At 34.4% G+C, this 18,643-nt stretch overlaps 1 protein-coding gene across 2 annotated transcripts in view; it reads left to right on the forward strand.

Annotated features, from left to right (window-relative positions):
* LOC136030489 (calcitonin gene-related peptide type 1 receptor-like) overlaps positions 1–18,643 on the forward strand; it is a 166,000-nt gene that overhangs the window by 102,190 nt on the left and 45,167 nt on the right. For both annotated transcript variants that reach the window (XM_065709511.1, XM_065709512.1), the window contains one exon: positions 1,925–2,081. In XM_065709511.1, the coding sequence (XP_065565583.1) occupies positions 1,925–2,081 (157 nt within the window). The remainder of the gene's footprint in view (positions 1–1,924; positions 2,082–18,643) is intronic.

An 18,643-nucleotide genomic window follows, 5' to 3' on the forward strand; every position in this document is an offset into this window, starting at 1 on the left:
CGATACAGCCATCCTGGGAAAAATTGAATTTTTTTGTGAAGTTGTGACTTATTTAGATCATTCTTGTAGCCATAAGTATCAATTTGCCAGTTTTAAGAAGAAAAAACAAACTATGTAGCCAATCTCAAGTCCAGGCCCCGGCATGGCTACGTGACAAACTTTTATATTAATTTTCATAGTCACTTATCTTGTAGCCACAGACAATATGAGCACCTTCTTCATGTCTTGGCATCACCATAGGTTGGATACAACAACCATGAGAAAAATACAAGTTCTTCCTTAAAGTTGCGACCTTTTTAGATCATTTTAATGGCCAGAAATGTCAATATCATAGTTAAAAAAAACTATCTTGCTGATTTCGAAGCCGGGTCCCGGCACTTGACATGTGGTAGGCTTGTGCATATTGATTCTTATCGTAAATAGAAACCTCCAAATGAGTCAGTTTTGTTTGCTGCTCTCTCCCCAGGAAAATGAAGGACTTCCCAGGGAACACATACAAAGTTGAGGGGTCGCAATGACTTGTAATCGACAGTTGCGTAGTTTATTGTATCTTTGTAGGTTTTACTGGGTTTTTGTTCTAACGTGATATTTCTTTCTTCTTCTCTTTCATTTTTGACTCATTTTTTTACCTTAGCTGCTCAGATTGGTCTTTTCACGCTTGATGGTATAGGTTGTTGAACTGTCCTCTAGGCATTATGAATAGACTAATTACACTTGGTTTTTTTATGCTTAGCTATGTCCATTTATAAACAGACTAACTACACTTTTTTTATGCTTAGCAATGTTCCTATTGTAATGTTGTTGGCATCATGAATATAGAAACGATGCGTTTACTCTTGGGGGAGGGGATATAATTTATTCTCTTGAAATGTATTCATAAATATGACGTCAATAATATGATTAAAAACAAACTCAACTGAAAGTAAGGAGCAAGAATAAAACTTAACACGAACAGAAATTACTATGTATATGAATGGGTTCGCCCCCTGATCAATGCCCCGCTCTTTATGCTAAAGCTTTTTTAGTACCTTTAAATTTATTCTACTTAAATGGCCTTTGGGATCCAGTTATTCCAATTCCTAACAGTTCTAACAGTAAAAAAACAGTTGTTGCAATTCTTAAAAAATGTGAACTTTAGTTTAAAGAGCGAGGTATTTACGAGGGGGTGAACTCTCTCACATACTTAGTAATTTCTGTTCATTTTAAGTTGCAATGTCGCTCATTACTTTCAGTTGTTATAAATTGTTTTTTTTTAGTCTAATTTAAAAAAAGAAACGGGTGAAAACAAGAAAAATTTGTGGCAACAAACAGCTTAAGGAGATTCAGTTTTTCTTTGAAGGAGTAGTTCTCTTTTTGGAATCAATAGATTGTAAGCATTTGAACTTTTATGGACGAAAAGCAGTGTCAAATTCAATTAGTTATTTTCACTTATTTATTTTCTCGACTAAATTTGGCAACACTGACAAGAACTTGACACTGCCCTCAAAAGTTAGTAGTTTTGAAACAACCGAAAGTAAATCGTAGGAAATACCGACTTTCAGGTACGTACAGTCTAAGATGGTCCTACCCCGGTATTATTTTCTGGAGGTCCAATAACACGAGAAAAAGATTATTTTAGGAGTAATGAAAACGAATTAGCTTTAAAAACGAATAACGAAAACGAAATAATTTCAACAAGAAGTACCCAGAAATAGAAGAAAAGTTAGGATTTTTTGGGGGGAGGGGAGTATTTCTTCGAGAAAATAACTATTATGGTTCAGCAAAATCTGAGTTAAAGTTACTGTTTCATAACAGTGTTCCGTGAGAAATATGTTATAGACATCAGTTCCTATAGACCGTGTTTCGCTCTTTACTGGGCTGAGGTGCTGCTGGAACCATAATTTTAAAGTTTATTTTCTTTTAAATAATAAATTTGTTTTTCCAGAATGGTCCTGGCTGCAAAATACTGCTATTGCTGACCCGGTATTTTCGGCTTACCAACTATGCTTGGATGTTCTGCGAAGGCTTGTACCTGCATAGACTTATTACAGCTGCATTCGTTGAAAATAACTCGCTAATGATTTATTATGTCCTAGGATGGGGTAAGCATCAAATTCATCATTTCAAATTTATATACGTTTTTACTTTAGAATATCTTCTGTGTATATACTACCATTAAAACCCAAAATCAGTTGAAATAAAAACAAAAGTTTATATATATCTATATATATAAAAATAAGTTGTTTGTTTGTGTGTCTGTCTGTCGACTGACGTCACAAATGACGACCGGGACACAGGGAATATAAATGACGACCGGGACGCTCAAAGAGAAATCACAGACTGGGACACCCGGGACACAAATAACGACCGGGACACAGGGAATATAAATGACAACCAGGACACAGGGACACAACTGCAATGGGGACGCCGGGGGCGCAGGGGGGATATATAAATGACGACCGGGACACAGGGAATGTTCGATTAGCAATCACCATCAACAAAGCTCAAGGGCAAACGTAGTTAAAAACATATATATATATATATATATATATATATATATATATATATATATATATATATATATATATATATATATATATATATATATATATATATATATATATGTATATATATATATATACATATATATATATATATATATATATATATATATATATATATATATATATATATATATATATATATATATATATATATATATATATATATATATATATATATATATATATATATATATATATATATATATATATATATATATATATATATATATATATATATATATATATATATATATATATATATATATATATATATATATATATATATATAGTTTTATTTCGCATCCCTTTTACTAACACGCATCCGTGATCTTTCTTCCGGCCAAAAATAGAAAATTCCACGTTTTTGAAGATAGGAGGTTGAAATCTCTGAAAAAAGGAATTTTGGTACTCTCAATCTGATGGTGTGATTTTCATTAAAATTCTTTAACTTTTAGGGGGTTTTTCCTTCTTTTTTGTAAAATCAGGCAAATATTCTTAGGCTCGTAGGCTTTGATATGTAACAGTAAACTTAATGATACTTATATATTTCGAATCAGCACAATAAGTCGATTCTTTTTACATGTTTATTGTTATCAAAATTCCGTTTTTTAAAATTCCGTCGGTTACTATTTTGCCGCTTCGCTCCTTACTTACAGTTCGTTATCACGAACTGTTTGACAAAAGACTACGATATGTTCAAACTTTGTAAGAACTTACATTTAATTACAATAAATTTGAAAACTCGTAGTGCGATAAAACATGGTAACATTTTTGCACCTTAATTGAGGATTTTCTTCAGAATTATAGTTTTGCATTATAAGAGAAACAAGCAGTAGCAATAGCTATTGATATTGGAGCCATGTCATGTAATGATTAGGAATTCTTATAAAATCATTAAATTAAATTTATTAAATTTTGTTTCGCTGCTGCTTTCAGCTCGTTACGATTGTTTCGACATTATGTTTGTATGACTTGAAGCTCTGTTAGCTTCATTCTAAAATTTAATTCACTTTTGAAATTTTCGTTCCACCTGTTTGTCGTAAACTAATAAATATGTCCTACTGAATTGTGGAAATGCACGAACTATTATTTACAAAAAATCCCAGCTATGTGAGAAATAGAAAATTAATGATTTTTTTTGTTTGCCCAAACATACATTTAAGGAATTTTATTTCGCTTCTAAGAGTCATTTATGAAAAATGAGTTTATGTGAAGTCAAAGCCGTGACTTCATTTGCCATTTTCGTGTGAAGTTAGCCAAATGACGGCAAAATTGGCAAAAAGTCAGAGTGCATACAAATAGGGCAGGACTTCGGTCTTTGAATTAGACGTCGCTTGCCCAGCGTCACCTTAAAAGGTAAATAAAGACACGACCTACCTGCGGTGATGTTTCTTTTGATCTAAGCTTTGGACCGTGACATGATAGGATATCCCTGAATATAAGGTTGAGTAGCCATAGAAACACTAGCAAAAAGTTAATCTTTATTTTTTTGACTTAACATTGTTGGTTCTTGGGGGAGGGTGGAGGTAATGGAGGTTTGTTCCATATTTTCTTCTATAAATACTATGGACTTCTGTTTTTCCGTCCTAGCTAGTATGATCCCACTTATGGTGATCTTGAGGATCCCGTTTCGGGATTAGTTTAGGATCTATTTGTAGGGATGATTCCTGCCAACTGTTTTGGCTAGTAATGAGCCTACTACCACTCTATCAAACAGTTCGTGGTAACGAACTGTTGTAAGGAGCGACCCGGCTCAATAGTAACCAAAACTCTAAAAAATGGAATTTCGATACCAATAGGTACATCAAAAGAATCGCATTTTAATGCTGATTTTAAATATATAATTTCCATCAAGTTTAGTCTTACCCATCAAAAGTTTCGAGAATGAGAAAATTTGCCTTATTTTAGAAAATAGGGTAAAACACTCCTAAAAGTCATAGAATCTTTACGAAAATCACACCGTCAGATTCAGCGTATCAGAGAACCTTATTGTAGAGGTTCCAAGCTCCTATCTACAAAAATGTGAAATTTTGTATTTTTTGCCAGAAGGCAGAACACGGATGCGTGTTTATTTGTTTGTTTGTTTTTTTTTTGTTCTTTTCCCCAGGGGTGATCGTATCGACCCAGTGGTCCTAGAATGTTACGAGAGGACTCGTTCTAACGGAAACGAAAAGTTCTAGTGCCCTTTTTAAGTGACTAAATATTCGGATTAATATTTGGAAGGGCCTCCATTGATTAGAAATTAAAAGTTCTAATTCCCTTTTTAAGAGTCAAAAGTGATCTTATGGCAACTAGCCCACCCCCTCCTCCCAACCCTCCTTTCCACAAATGCACCCTGTCTAATTTCTTTTATAGCCATTTTGTTCAAAATAGACTAAAAATCATATAACAAAAACTTCAGGGATAACCCAGCTCCCCTGAACCTTGGGGCAAGTGCCCAGGGGGAATATAAGGTTTCTATGGAAGGTATGATTGTAAAAACCCTGGAGAGGCTCATTTGATTGTAAATAGGAATTTCTAGAGGCCTTTTTAGACTCACAAGGGATCGGAGGGCAACTAGCACCCCCACCGTCCAAAGCCCCTTTTTCGCCAAATGTAATGTAATCAAACTTTTGAAACAGCCATTGTGTTAAAAATACTTTAAATAACAAAATTTTGGGAGTCGACACAACCTCCCCAGAGCCCGGAGGCATGTGTTGTCAATTATGCCCTAGGGGCATAAAAGGTTTCATGCAAGGGGTCATCGTATACACTTCAGACGTGGCTAATTTGATTGAAAATTGAAAGTTGTAGCTAGCTTTTCAAGAGTCAAAAGTAATTTGGGAACATATATCCCCCCCCCCTCTCACACACATTCTTTTTTCCCCAAATGCATTCAATCAAAAGTTTTGATATTGTCATTCTGTTTGAAACAGTCCAACGATTAGAAAACAAAAACTTTGGGGTCAACATAACCCCCGCAAGAACCCGGGAGAAGGGTTTTAAGTTATACCCGAGAGGCATATAAGGTTTTTAAGAAAGAGGTATACTTTGGAGAGGACTCAAATGACTAGAAATTGAAAGGGCTAACTCCCTTTCTGAGAGTCAAAAGTGATCCGATGACAACTGCCCCCCCCCACCAACCCTATTTTCCCCAAATGCGTTCGATCGAATTTTTGAGATATTCATTTTGTCCAAAATAGACAAAAGATTATATAATAAAAATTCTGGGGTTTGTACACCCCCCCCCCCAAAAAAAAAAATCCCAGCGCCTTCTACTTTATTTTAATAAGAAAAATTCGAAATTACGAAACCATTATAACCATTAGATTATTTATTTGAAAATTTGCAGCCCAAAAATTTCAAGTGCTCCCCTGTTGCCCTCCCACCTAAAACCACCTCTGAGCCCAAGAAAGTAGGATCGAACCATATTTTGTTTCCGTAGGAGTTTGCTAAGACTCAAAAACCTTTTATTGGTTAAGAGTACGGCCTTATTAGCACAAAAATCCAATCCTTTATGCTAGAGCCGCTTCCTAAAAGTTGCAAACTTATGTGCCCTTTTCACACCCTGTCCAGTTTAGTGTAATATTGATTATACTTAGGCTACTGTCGCATTTTTACAAGATTTCATTTCTCTTTATTTGTGTTATCGATATGTTATCGATTATCAATGTTATCGTTATCGATGTGTTACCGATTATCGATCTTTATTGTGCATCGATACAGCTCTGCTAGTTTGTCTCTTTTACTTACATAAATCATGTAGATACAAAATTAGCTTTCTGGTAAGCCCTTAAATGTCTTTCTACGATATTTCAGTTCTCACTAGTTGCGACGAAGAAAAAAGAATTTAAAAAGACACATGTCTGCTTCTCATGCGAAAAAGTGATTTTCCTTGTTATTCAAGAGGACTTTTAATGAGGCTTTCGACTTTGGTGATTTCAATGGTGCAGCTTTCATTTTGCTATTCCTGAATTTGCCTCAAATGGCGAGTCATCCTCAGTTTATTTTCCAAAACATGTTTTTAAATTTTCGGTTACTACGGGCTAGAGTTTGTTCTTTACTAATTTGTGACGAATGCTTTAACCAGGATTGTGACACATGCTGCAATCATGATTATGAATTAGCACGAATATTTTTGTGTTATGGAAATCGTGAAATGGAAAAGGGAAGCTACTCTGATGTTTGTAGAATTTTTAGCACTTCTAGAGCAGGGTAAATTGATACGAACTTTGAATGTTTTGAGTCACTGTTTTGCAGAATATCGAAAATTTTAGATACAGATTCGATCAAAAGGTAAAAAACATTGTAATGCAAGTCGCAATTTTTTTTTTTTCTGTCCCACTGACATTTTGTAGCGTGGGATAGGTTTGAAAAAATTGTTTATTATGAATTAACAATTATCTAGAGGAGAAAAAAAGGTTTCCTTTTTTTAACAGCTGAAAAGGAATTCAAGACCATTTTTCAAACCAATAGTTGAAGATAATCAGTTCCTTTTATTTGAAAATTGTCTTTTTACGACTACCAAAATCAACATCTTTATTCTTTTTCTTGTGTCGTCTACCGAGAAAATACATTTTATAAGAATAGCTAGGTTCAATATGTTTGATAACAAGGAAGCCTAGGTGATGATTTTATATTGTGCATTTACTATATGTAATGAAATGAGAAACCCATTGAAATTGGCAATTCTGATGAAAAAAGATAATAGACAATTTGGTCGGAAAGGCGTCAAATATTTTTCGAGATTATTTTCACTGTATATTTAAAATAATAGTTTTGGGAAAGATAGGAAGTGCAATATAGGTCCACGTGAAAGCGTTAATGCGAACAAATTGACGTAAAGTGAAGACTTTGTACATGCACCAACTGAATCAATTAAATCAAACTGACTTGATTTACCATAATTAAACATATTTAATTCTTGAAGCACATTGAAAAGAACGGATTGCAAAGAGCTTAAAAAAATTACACCAGCTAGCAGGGACGCATCCAGGATTTACTTTTTGGGGGGTGGGGGCCTACATCTTTTTTCGGGAGAGGACTACTAATGAAATACCTTAAAAAACGTTTTAAAGATTGGTTTATATTCCTTTGTTTACGTTTTTAAGAGTCGGAAAAGATTTGGGGGGGTCAAACCCTCTAACCCCCCCTGGATACGGCCCTGCTAACAAAACATGTAAGCCAAAGGCACTTTTAGGCCCATTCACGAGCAACCGTTTGCATAATTTGGACGGAGGCCAAGGCCTACGTTTATTGCGATAATTCAATGCACTTTTTCATACTGCATTCAATCAGTTTGGGAAAACACTCAAGATTAAAGACCCCCAATCGTAAGACTAAACAATCTCGAGCAACAACAAATTGTCGTTTGTGGGGACTGGCATGTCGTCATTTCGAAGATAGTACTTCACCAAATGTTTTATAAATTGAGCAGTGACCAGGGATGGGGCTCAGGAGAGTTTATCTTTTCTTTTATTCACCGTCCAAGGGTGAAAACAATGATGTCTATGTATAGCTTCTGGCCTCTACAATTATTCAATGTTAAAATAAGTCGAAGATCCTTATCTCACATTCAGCACGTTTCAGACCTTCCTATTTTTGGAGAGTCCAAGATTTGGAGCGCGATTTCTGGACTTACATTTTTCAACCCTGGTCATAAAAGAGACCGTTCTTGCTGAAAGATCGCAGAATAGGGTTGATTCACTAATTCCCTTCCAGTTACAGTGATTTTTGCTGATTTTGATTTAATTGTGCGGGGATTAAATTGCGATTTTTCGTTACAGTTTCTAAAAATGTAACTGCTGATGTCACTTAAGTCCTTGTGGTATTCTTTCTGTTGTTTGCTCGTGATAGTTTGTTGTTAGTTTGTTGTTGTTGTTTTTTTTCCCGAGAATCGTTGTAATATTATTGATAGCCCGTCACCGCTCGTCTTCAATAGGTTCTCCTATACATTCAAGTTCTCCTATTGTTTACTGTTTTGATAAGTAAAGAATCTTTTAATCCGAAATTTGTAAGCAATACATTAGTTTGAAACATTATATTTTCTAGATATTAACGTAATAGTGAAAAGAAGAAAATATTCAGAGAACAATTTTTAATCTTTGACATTTTTCGACTGTTGATAATGGTATTGAAAAGCACTTGTGTATATTATGTCATATACTAGTATTAAGAGGAATCTACTCCGTTTTCGTCTAATGCTATTTCCGTATCCTAAACAATGCTCAATATCTTTCTCAGAAATCTGTATTTTTTATTGAGAAATTCCATGATTACACTCCTAAACATGTCCAAAAATATGTACGAAGTATTTTTTTTCCAAAAATACCATTTGTAAATAAAAAAAATATTGCTATTTTATATTTTTTAGTGCTAGGAACAAATCACTCGACAATATTGGACAAGACTTGGGCCTTTTCAAACAACATGAGGCTACCTTGAGAAAGCAAACATCTGATTTATTTTTGTCACATTTCAATATCAAAACTTAGCTCTAGTGCTGGCATCGTGTGATATTGCACTGGAAAAAACCTATTAAACCTGTTATTTTAAAATTACCGGTTTATTACAGTCAGTTAAACTGGTCCTCGGGAAAGCGATGCATAATAATGCGTAACGTATCTTTGTCCAATTAACAAAATTCACTGACGCATTTCTGACGAATCCATGGATGCGATGTAGTAAATTTGTCTGATTTAGTAGTACCTCCCATCCCATCTTTTCTTCCAATTTGATTCGTCCAGGGGTGTTAGTCAATATTCTCAATTACCAAAGATTAGATACCAATACAGTTATCAAAATTCCTACCTTGCCCGTGAGAAGCTTTTGGTACAGAGCTCTGAACTTGGCGCCTCCTCTAAGCCCGCGTTCCGACGCGTAGATCGTACTATAAAACCATAGACGGGATCACCATAGCTCTGAACTATCGGTATCTAAGCTCGGAATTGCTCCGACTTTTTGATTCAGACCACAGCTTAGATACCAATGCCAGTTTCCTGTCTCCAGCCGCTAGCATCGCTACCGCGCACTGTGTCCCAAAAATAAATCGAGTTTTCATAACTGTATTGGTATCTAAGCTGTGTCAATTACAAATTTTCGTGAGAAACACAGGCCCTATTCAATTAGAGGACATCAAAGAAGAGTTTCAATTTAGTAGAGCTAAAAACTCTTTGAAAGCTAAAGACGTCATGGAGATAATAAGTCCATTCTTTGAAAGTAGTGGCTCAAAATAGAAAAATTTGTACTTGAATTACTTTATTATAAATATAACATTCAGGCTTTATTGTTAAAGCTGCAAAATGGCACTAGAAACGAAACGTTGAAAATATGCCGTGTTTGAGCACATTTCCACTGGAACTGAAGAATCAAAATAGCATCGCAAATAGTCTAAGGGAGAAATTGATACCCACCTCCAAACCCTTGAATATGAAGTTTCAGGCCGTTTCCAAAGGCGTCTACTGGTTGTGTACCCCCTACCCTCCGAAATTTTTCTCCGACTCATAAAAACGTAACAAAATTGCACATAAACATTTCGATGCGTTTTTAAAGTTTCTGTTATAAAACCAACCCGGGAAAAAATAAACCCGTGAACAAAAATCCTGGATACGAACTTTTTTCTGGGAGATTCCTGAACAAGAAACTGCTTTAGTACGAAAATAATATCATCTATCCATGGAAATCATGAACATTTCTAATTCAACTTGATGCATTAGAGCTACCATGTCACTCCTTAACGCGTGATTCATTTCAGAGAAAAATTCTACTCCCCCCTTTGTTTATGCTAAAATTTAAAAGTTTGTCACCAGTGTTTTGGAAGCAACTACTCAGCCGCAAGGGCCACAGAAATAGGATAAAAATTATTTTTCACTTTGCATCAAGAATGGAAGTGCTGTTTTTTATCAGTATTTGGGATAAAATTTCACTTCAAAAAATTTCAGTTCAAAATAAAATTTCAGTTCAACTGTATAAAAGGCAATCACAAAATAAAAGATTTTGTAAGAACCCATTAACTGCATTTGCTTCATTCATAAGTGCGTTCAGCATAACACTAGAAAGCTTTAGCATAAAAAGCGAAGGTTTAAGTAGGGGACATCCCCCCTGATGCATGAAATAATTTATGTTCTTTTGTTGTTGTAATGTCGCTCTTTACTTTCATTCAATGTTTTTTCAATTTTCAATCAGACTCGTATAGCAAGGCATAGGAAAGAAATGGGAAAAGTTAATATAACTCGTTACTATAATCTCTAATACCCAAAAAAAATGAATGAATATTCACCTCAAACACTGTTAAAGTACCAAGGATACTAAAAACGAAATCTGATGCTTTAAGTTGGTTGAATGGAATCTAAAAAACCTTATAACTCTTTAAAAAACTGGAAAAACTCAATAAATACACAATAAAATGGAGGAATATTCACATGAAACACTGTTAAAGTATCAATGGTGCTAAAAACAAAATCTGCTGCCTTAATTTGGTTGAGTGGAATTTAAAAAACGTTATACGTCTTAAAAAACTAGGAGAGTCCAATAAATACCCAATAAAAAGGAGGAATATTCACATGTAACACTGTTAAAGTATCAAGGATACTAAAAACGAAATCTGATGCCTAAAGTTGGTTAAGTGAAATTTAAAAAACGTCATATGTCTTACAAAAATAGGAAAACCCGATAAATGCCCAATAAAATGGAGTAATTTTCACCTCTAACACTGTTAAAGTACCAAGGATACTAAAAGCGGAATCTGATGCTTTAAGGTGGTTGAGTGGAATTTAAAAAATGTTATACGTCTTAAAAACTAGAAAAACCTAGAAAATCAATTTTTAATGCAAAAGATGTTTAATGTAGGTATGCAGTTTTAACAATTGACGGGAGCCAGGTTTAAAACTAAAGAACGTGTGAAAAATCAGCAGAAAATGAGGGGAGAATAGAGAGAGAGGGAGAGAGAAAGAGAGAGAGGGAGAATGAGAACGGTTTATTAAACAACTTTGCAGTTGCAAAAACACTAAAAACAAATATTATGTACTGTTAAACATAGACGTAAAAAAAGGTACAAGTGAATTATAATATCGGTTTGTCCGTGCACGTATAGGAATCAGTTTGGACTTCTGTCTGGTTCAGCTGTCCGGCGGACCGTCTGCGGGTAAGATGTCTCGATGGGCTGGGTCTAAAAGCAATGCTTTTCCAAACCTCATGATGAGATCACACAATATTTGTTCTAGGCACTGATCGTTTAGTGTAATGAGTGCTTCTTGGTAAGGGATATCTCTAGAACCCAGGATAATCCTAACTGCCCTTTTTGCACTGACTCTAGGTCGTACATCAAGTGAGCAGTGTGCAGTGCTGAAGGGCCCTACACGGGGCAGGCATACTCCAAGACTGATAGCGTATCGCAAAGATATGCACGGGGGAGACTTTTGACATCACAACCAAAGCGACGCATTTTGGACATTGTTTGAAGGGAAGCATTACCTTTCCTAATTACACTGTCAGCATGCGCGGCGAAAGAACAGTCTCTGGAGAAAATAACCTGAGTATATCACAAAGAAACTAATAAGGATTCCCTTAGGAGCGGCGAGCGAAGAGGGAAAAGCCCAGCACTAAGGGTCAATTGTATCCTGCAGGAGGCAATTTCGACCGATGCAATGTTTGGGAGCCTCGTAAGACCGTAGCTTGTCCAGTCAAAAGTCCTCATGAATGTGGCCCGATTGCCCAGAGAGGGTGTAAGACCCGGAGGACGGATGAGCGCTCGGCATTCCGAGGTCTCTCTTGAGTCGTGTTGCTTGAGAATCCAGCGCTAATCAGGTGGTAAACTCCATCTAAGGCTAAATATGAAAATGAGACCAATAGAAGACAAGTACTGCGAGGGAAAGTTGAAAAGAACTATGAAGAGAGAGTTAAACATTGCGTGAAATCTTCCAGGTGTTTAAAACGGAACGACTTTCGAGGTTCGATCCATCTTTGGGATCAATGTCGTGGGTTGATTAAAGTTATGTAAGAATACAACTTCAACATACTGTTATCAAACAGGAATTGAAAAGAAATGGTATATCATTTAACAGCTAAAAACCTAAGTTATGCATGAATATGTTTATTATTAAAATTCTTAAAGTTAAATCCTTCATATTATTCATTAATTGACTTACCTACTGGATCATATTCTTAGAAAAAACAGTTAGGCTACCCTATTTTGTTGCATTTATCCCTTATGTTGACTATTGAGATATCAATCAAATTCTTTTTTATTCTGATTTCGACAATGCTATGTTTCTTACTTAATTTTGACGTATTCCAACTAGCCAATATTTCCTCATTAGCAAACAGTTGTAGCGTCCGATGATTTTCTAATACCCTCCTAAAAGATGTAGGTAAATTGGGCTTCGGTATTTTGTGGAAAAGGAAAAGTTTCCACTAGTTTCTTTTCATGAAAAGTTTTTCAACTGAAAGTAAGGAGCAACATCAAAACTTAAAGTGAATGGAAAGCATTACGTATATGAGCTCCTCAATACCTCACTCTTTACGCTAAAGTTCGAATTTTGTCCCAATTATTTAAGAATGACTCCAGAATCACAAAGGCCGTTTAATTAGAATAAAAGCTCTTTTAAAAGTACTAAAAAACTAACATAAAGAATGAAGTTTGACGAGGGGGTGCCCCTTTCATATTAGTAATAATTTCAGTTCGTTTTAAGTTTTACGTTGCTCCTTACTTTCAGTCAAAACAACTTGTTTTTTTTATTAAATCTCTGATCGTTTTTTAAATAATGCTGGGAAATCCGGCTCCCCCTCCATGTGAAATTCCTTTTCCTCATTAAAATTCCTACATGGACAGATCCTCCTAAGTAGCCTCCCTCCACCATAAAAGTCTCCCTGAAAATGTTTGTATACTTCCCAATAACCAGTACTAATTGTAAACAATGGGCTAAGTTCAAAGCCTGCAGCCCTTCTCCCGGGAACTCTGGGGGGCTAGGTCATCCTCAAAGACATAGCTATTAGATTTTCCAACTATGCTGACAAAAATAGCCATCTAGGAGTTTTGATTGGGTGACTTTGGAGAAAAATGAGCGTGAAAAAAAACAAAAAAACATGTATCCTTGATCTTTCTCCGGGCAAAAAATGCAAAATTCCACATGTTTGTACATAGGAGCTTGAAACCTGTACAGCAGGATTCCCTGATATGCTGAATCTGATGCTGAGATTTTTATAAAGATCACTTGATATTTGGGGATGTGTCCTCTTTTTTCAAACATTGGGCAAATTTTCTCAGGCTCGTAACTTTTGATAGGTACCATTAAATTTGATGAATTTTGCATATTTTGAATAAGCATGAAAATTTCATTCTTTTGATGCATAACAAAACTCTGTTTCTTAGAGTTTCGGCTACTATCGAACCACATCGCTCCTTACTTACACTTCGTTACCACGAACTGTTTGATTCAGTGTGGCAACAAAGGAAAACTTTAACACAACCGAAAAAAATTGATAATTGTATAAAAACCAAAAGAAAAATCTTAAGAGTACCAATTTTCAGGTATGAATAGACCAAAGATACAGCCAGGGGGCGAACATTTTTTATTTTTGTTATATAAAAACCAAAAGAAAAATCTTAGAAAATCTCTATTTCCAGGTATCATTAGACCTAAGATAGAGCCAGGGGGCAAAAAGGGTTTTCTGTTTTGTTGTATAACAACCAAAAGAAAAATCGTAGGAAATCCCAGTTTTCAGGTATGAATAGACCTAAGAGAGAGAGCTAGGGGGCAAAAGTGTTTTTATTTTGGTGTCATAGGTCTTTAAAAATTATATCATCGACAAACTTAGCCATAGTGTTAACACCATGTTTCTATACAAACTTCCTGTAGTCTTTTCAATATAAGTAGTTGGAGTAAGTGAATGGAAATTTAAGGTTTTTTGGATTTGATGCTTTAGCTGACTCCTGAAAGTTTCAGTTGCTCAAACCTTCTTCTTTCTTTTAGATATCCAGAAAAATTTGTCTGGAAAGTAGTTTTTACCTTCAAAATTAAAGATTTTGCACCCACTTTGGACTACATTGCCGTAAATCCCATAACTTTTCGAAATAATGTCGCGTTATTTTTACCAATGCTGTGATCCATAATAACCGAAATTTAAAAATGTGTTTGAAAAAATTCCAAAAGAGGAAGAACCGTCGCTTGAACTTGATTCAGGAATAGTAACTATTATATTAGTCAATCTTAATAATGAAAGTTCGTTGCGAAAACAAATTTATGGGAATTTATGAAAATAGCCAAAAAAAAACCCACAAATGTTGCTAAGAGAAGCTAATTTCAGTGAGTGTTGTTTTGAGAAAAATTTTTTGAGACTTGGACCTCGTTCAAGTATTCAAATATTAGAATTGTAATAAAATAATTTTTATGTAATACTTGAAAAGTAAATAGTAGTGTGGCCTCATGTGGTTTAAGCAGAGCCCAGCCCCAGATAATGTTAAACATTCACCTTTAGAGTTTGAAGAATCAGTAATTTTTTAACAATTTTCTTTCCAGAATATGTACCTAATGTAGCAGCACCACTTGTTAGAGCAGCTTTACCTATTGCAGCTAATAATCGTATTAAAAATGGAAGCAAGTTACTGCTTTGAATCAGTTGATGATATAATATAATTATATAGACATCTTTATTCTTTATTTTTTCTTGCTTATATTGTTTAATTTGTTTTCTTTTAAGCAATTGTTTAACAGGTTCTTCGCCAACAAAATTTTTTCGGTTAGAATTCGACGAATTTCTTTTTTCTTATCTTCTATTTATTTTACTCTTCTATTTATTAGAAAATTATTTTTATATACAAAATTCTAAGGTAAGGATTGTCGTAATACTTTGAAAAAAAGTATTACGATAATTCTTACCTAATAATTTTATATATGAAGATAATTTTCTAATAAATTGAAGAGTAAAAAATTTATTGATCAGAATTTTAAAAACATGAAAATTAAACGTGTTTCGATGCAAAACAAACGCGTAAAGTTGAGTTACAAAAGGGAATGAACGAAAAACTGTTAAACTATTACTTCATAAAAGACGGGTTACTAACAATTTTAAATATAAAAATGAAAACAAAGGATGTTATTCCGATTTATCCTACAAACAACTACTTAAAAATCTTCCAAGATTACCGTTCTTATTTCATCTTGATAAATTTGAAGTTAATAAAAATGCTGACTTTATTGAATAAAAAACTTATTTATCTCCTCTACGAAAATTAAAAATGAGTAGAAGTTTTAAGAAAAAAGAGAATCGCCGAATTCGAGAAGAAAATATTATTGTTAATAAAGAACTTGTAAAACTATTGTTTAAAAAAAAAATTACACAAATTGAGCGAGGAAAAAAAAGGAAAAAGGTGTCTATAAAATTATATCATATCATCAACAGATTAAAAATGGTGTCTTACTTCCATTTTTAATACTACTAGCCGCTGCAACAGGTAAATCTGCTCTAACAGATGGTGCTACTGCATTAGGTATATATCCTGAAAAGAAGATTGCTGATGAAACGACTGATTCTTCAAGCAATAAAGGTGAAGGTTTAACATTACAGTGGAGTTTACCCTAAGGCTGAAGTTTAAAATTACCCGGTACACACCAAATTGTTGAATCTGCATCGGGATTAATTGTTGAAAATCCTTAAAACGTGGTCGACCCAAGAAAATACAAGGACAAGTGGTTAAAGTACCTAAACGGAGTGGAAGATCCAGAAAAGTCGATGAAGCTGAGATTTCGCAATTCAAAGAATTCTCACCTCCAAAAGAAAAGGATCATCAGAAAGAATCAAAAATCACATGATACCGCTGACAAATATTGATATATTGGATGAATTGGGTCATATTTCTTATTTTCGAGATGTTTTTTTTCTAGATGACTTACTAAGTAAAATAGAGAAAAAATTATGTGATGAAATCAGTTCTGACTGCATGGGATCGCCTGGGACGCTTTGGACTTATTATTGCAAAGATTCCAAGCATTCATTTGCAGAATTTTATGATTCTTTTGTTTTTACATTATGACATTTTGAAAAAGAAATTTTCAATTACTTAAAGACTTCAAATAAACAAATTACCAATCATTCTAATCAAGTCTGAAATTTTAACGATGTGAATTGTGGTTATTTGTCTGTTGATTATATAAATTGAAGATTTAAGGGAATAGATCCTAGAATTTTATTTAAAGTTTATTTTGAAATATAAATGGAAGAAAAATTAGAAAAGAGATTATTTATTTAAATATTACGTTGAAATTAGCAATGGTATCTTAATATCCAAATTTATATGAAGTGCTTCAGGATTATCCACTTTCGCTATGTTACCTCTTGCTTCTTTAAGTCTTGGGACAGTTCTGACTGAAATGGTTGAAAAATATCTAAGAATAGTAAAAATTAAGACTGAGTATAAACCGGCTTTTTTATTCTATTTAGAATTGCTTGCTATGTGCAAATTGGGTGAATAGACTAATGAAGAAATAATTAAACGAGGAGATGAACTACGTAAAACATTACAGTTTTTCCTCGTGAAAAATATTTGAAACATTTGAAACCACTCCACTAGACTGCTCTGTATTTTTATTATTATATTTTGGTGTTGGTGATCTCAAATTAGCCTGGGCTCTAAGAAAACTCCACAGGGTTTTTTATTTGGAGGGAAGCTAGATGCCACATACTCCTTGATCTGAGGCCAGATCGTATTGACATCATCAACTGCTACGCGAAGTCAAACAGTTCGTGGTAACGAACTGTAGTAAGGAGCGACCCGGCTCAATAGTAAACGAAACTCTAAAAAAAAGGAATTTCGATGCTAAAAGATATATCAAAAGAATCGGATTTTTATGCTGATTTTAAATATATAAGTTTCATCAAATTTAGTCTTTGTCATCAAAAGTTACGAGCCTGAGAAAATTTGCCCTATTTTTGAAAATAGGGGTAACACCCCCTAAGAGCCATAGGATCTTAACGAAAATTACACCATCGCATTCAGCGTATCAGAGAACCCTATAGAAAAAATTTCAAGGTCCAATCTACAAAAATGTGGAATTTCGTATTTTTTGCCAGAAGACAAATCACGGGAGCGACTTTATTTGTTTCTTTGTTGTTTTTTTTTTTTTGTTTTTTTTTCCCAGGGGTCATCGTATCGACCAAGTGGTCCTAGAGTGTTGGAAGAGGGCTCATTCTAACGGAAATGAAAAGTTCTAGTGCCCTTTCTAAGTGACCAAAAAAATTGGAGGGCACCTAGGCCCCCTCCCACGCTCATTTTTTTCCCAAAGTCAACGGATCAAAATTTTGAGCAGGCCATTTTGTTCCGCATAGTCGAAAACCATAATAACTATGTCTTTGGGGATGACAAACTCCCCACAGTCCCTGGGGCTGCAAGTTACAAACTTTGACCAGTGTTTACCTACAGTAATGGTTACTGGGAAGTGTACCGACGTTATCAGGGGGATTTTTTTGGTTTGGGTGTGGGGTTCAGGGTAGGGGGCTATATGGGAGGATCTTTCCTTGGAGGAATATTTCATGGGGGAAGAGAAATTCAATGAAAAGGGCGCAGGACTTTCTAGCATTACTATAAAAAAAACAATGAAAATATAAACATGAAAAAGTTTTTTCAATTGAAAGTAAGGAGAAGCATTAAAACTTAAAAAGGAACAGAGATTATTACGCATATGAAGGGTTCTAAAAATACTTTAGCATAAAGAGCGAGGTATTTAGGAGGAGATAAATACTTCGCTCTTTATGCTAAAATTTTTTAAATAATTTCAACTATTTATTCTACGGCCTTTCTGATTCAGGGCTCATTCTTAAAGAATTGGGATAAAACAAAATTTAGTGTGAAGAGCGAGGTATTAACGAGGGGATCAACCCCCTCATATATATAATCAAAAATATAAGAATATAAAAGTTTGTTACGTAAGTTAATTCTTAAGTTACGTATTTTTTTTACTAATATAAACGTTCTTTAAAAATAAAAGATCTAGTTGCCTTTTTAAGTAACCGAAAAATTGGAGGGCAACTACACCTCCATCCCCACCCCTTATTTCTCAAAATCGTCTGATCAAAACTAAGAGAAAGCCATTTAGCCAAAAAAAGAATTAATATGCAAATTTCATTTT

Source organism: Artemia franciscana, chromosome 8 (genome assembly GCF_032884065.1).
Source record: "Artemia franciscana chromosome 8, ASM3288406v1, whole genome shotgun sequence".
Taxonomy (NCBI): Eukaryota; Metazoa; Arthropoda; class Branchiopoda; order Anostraca; family Artemiidae; genus Artemia; species Artemia franciscana.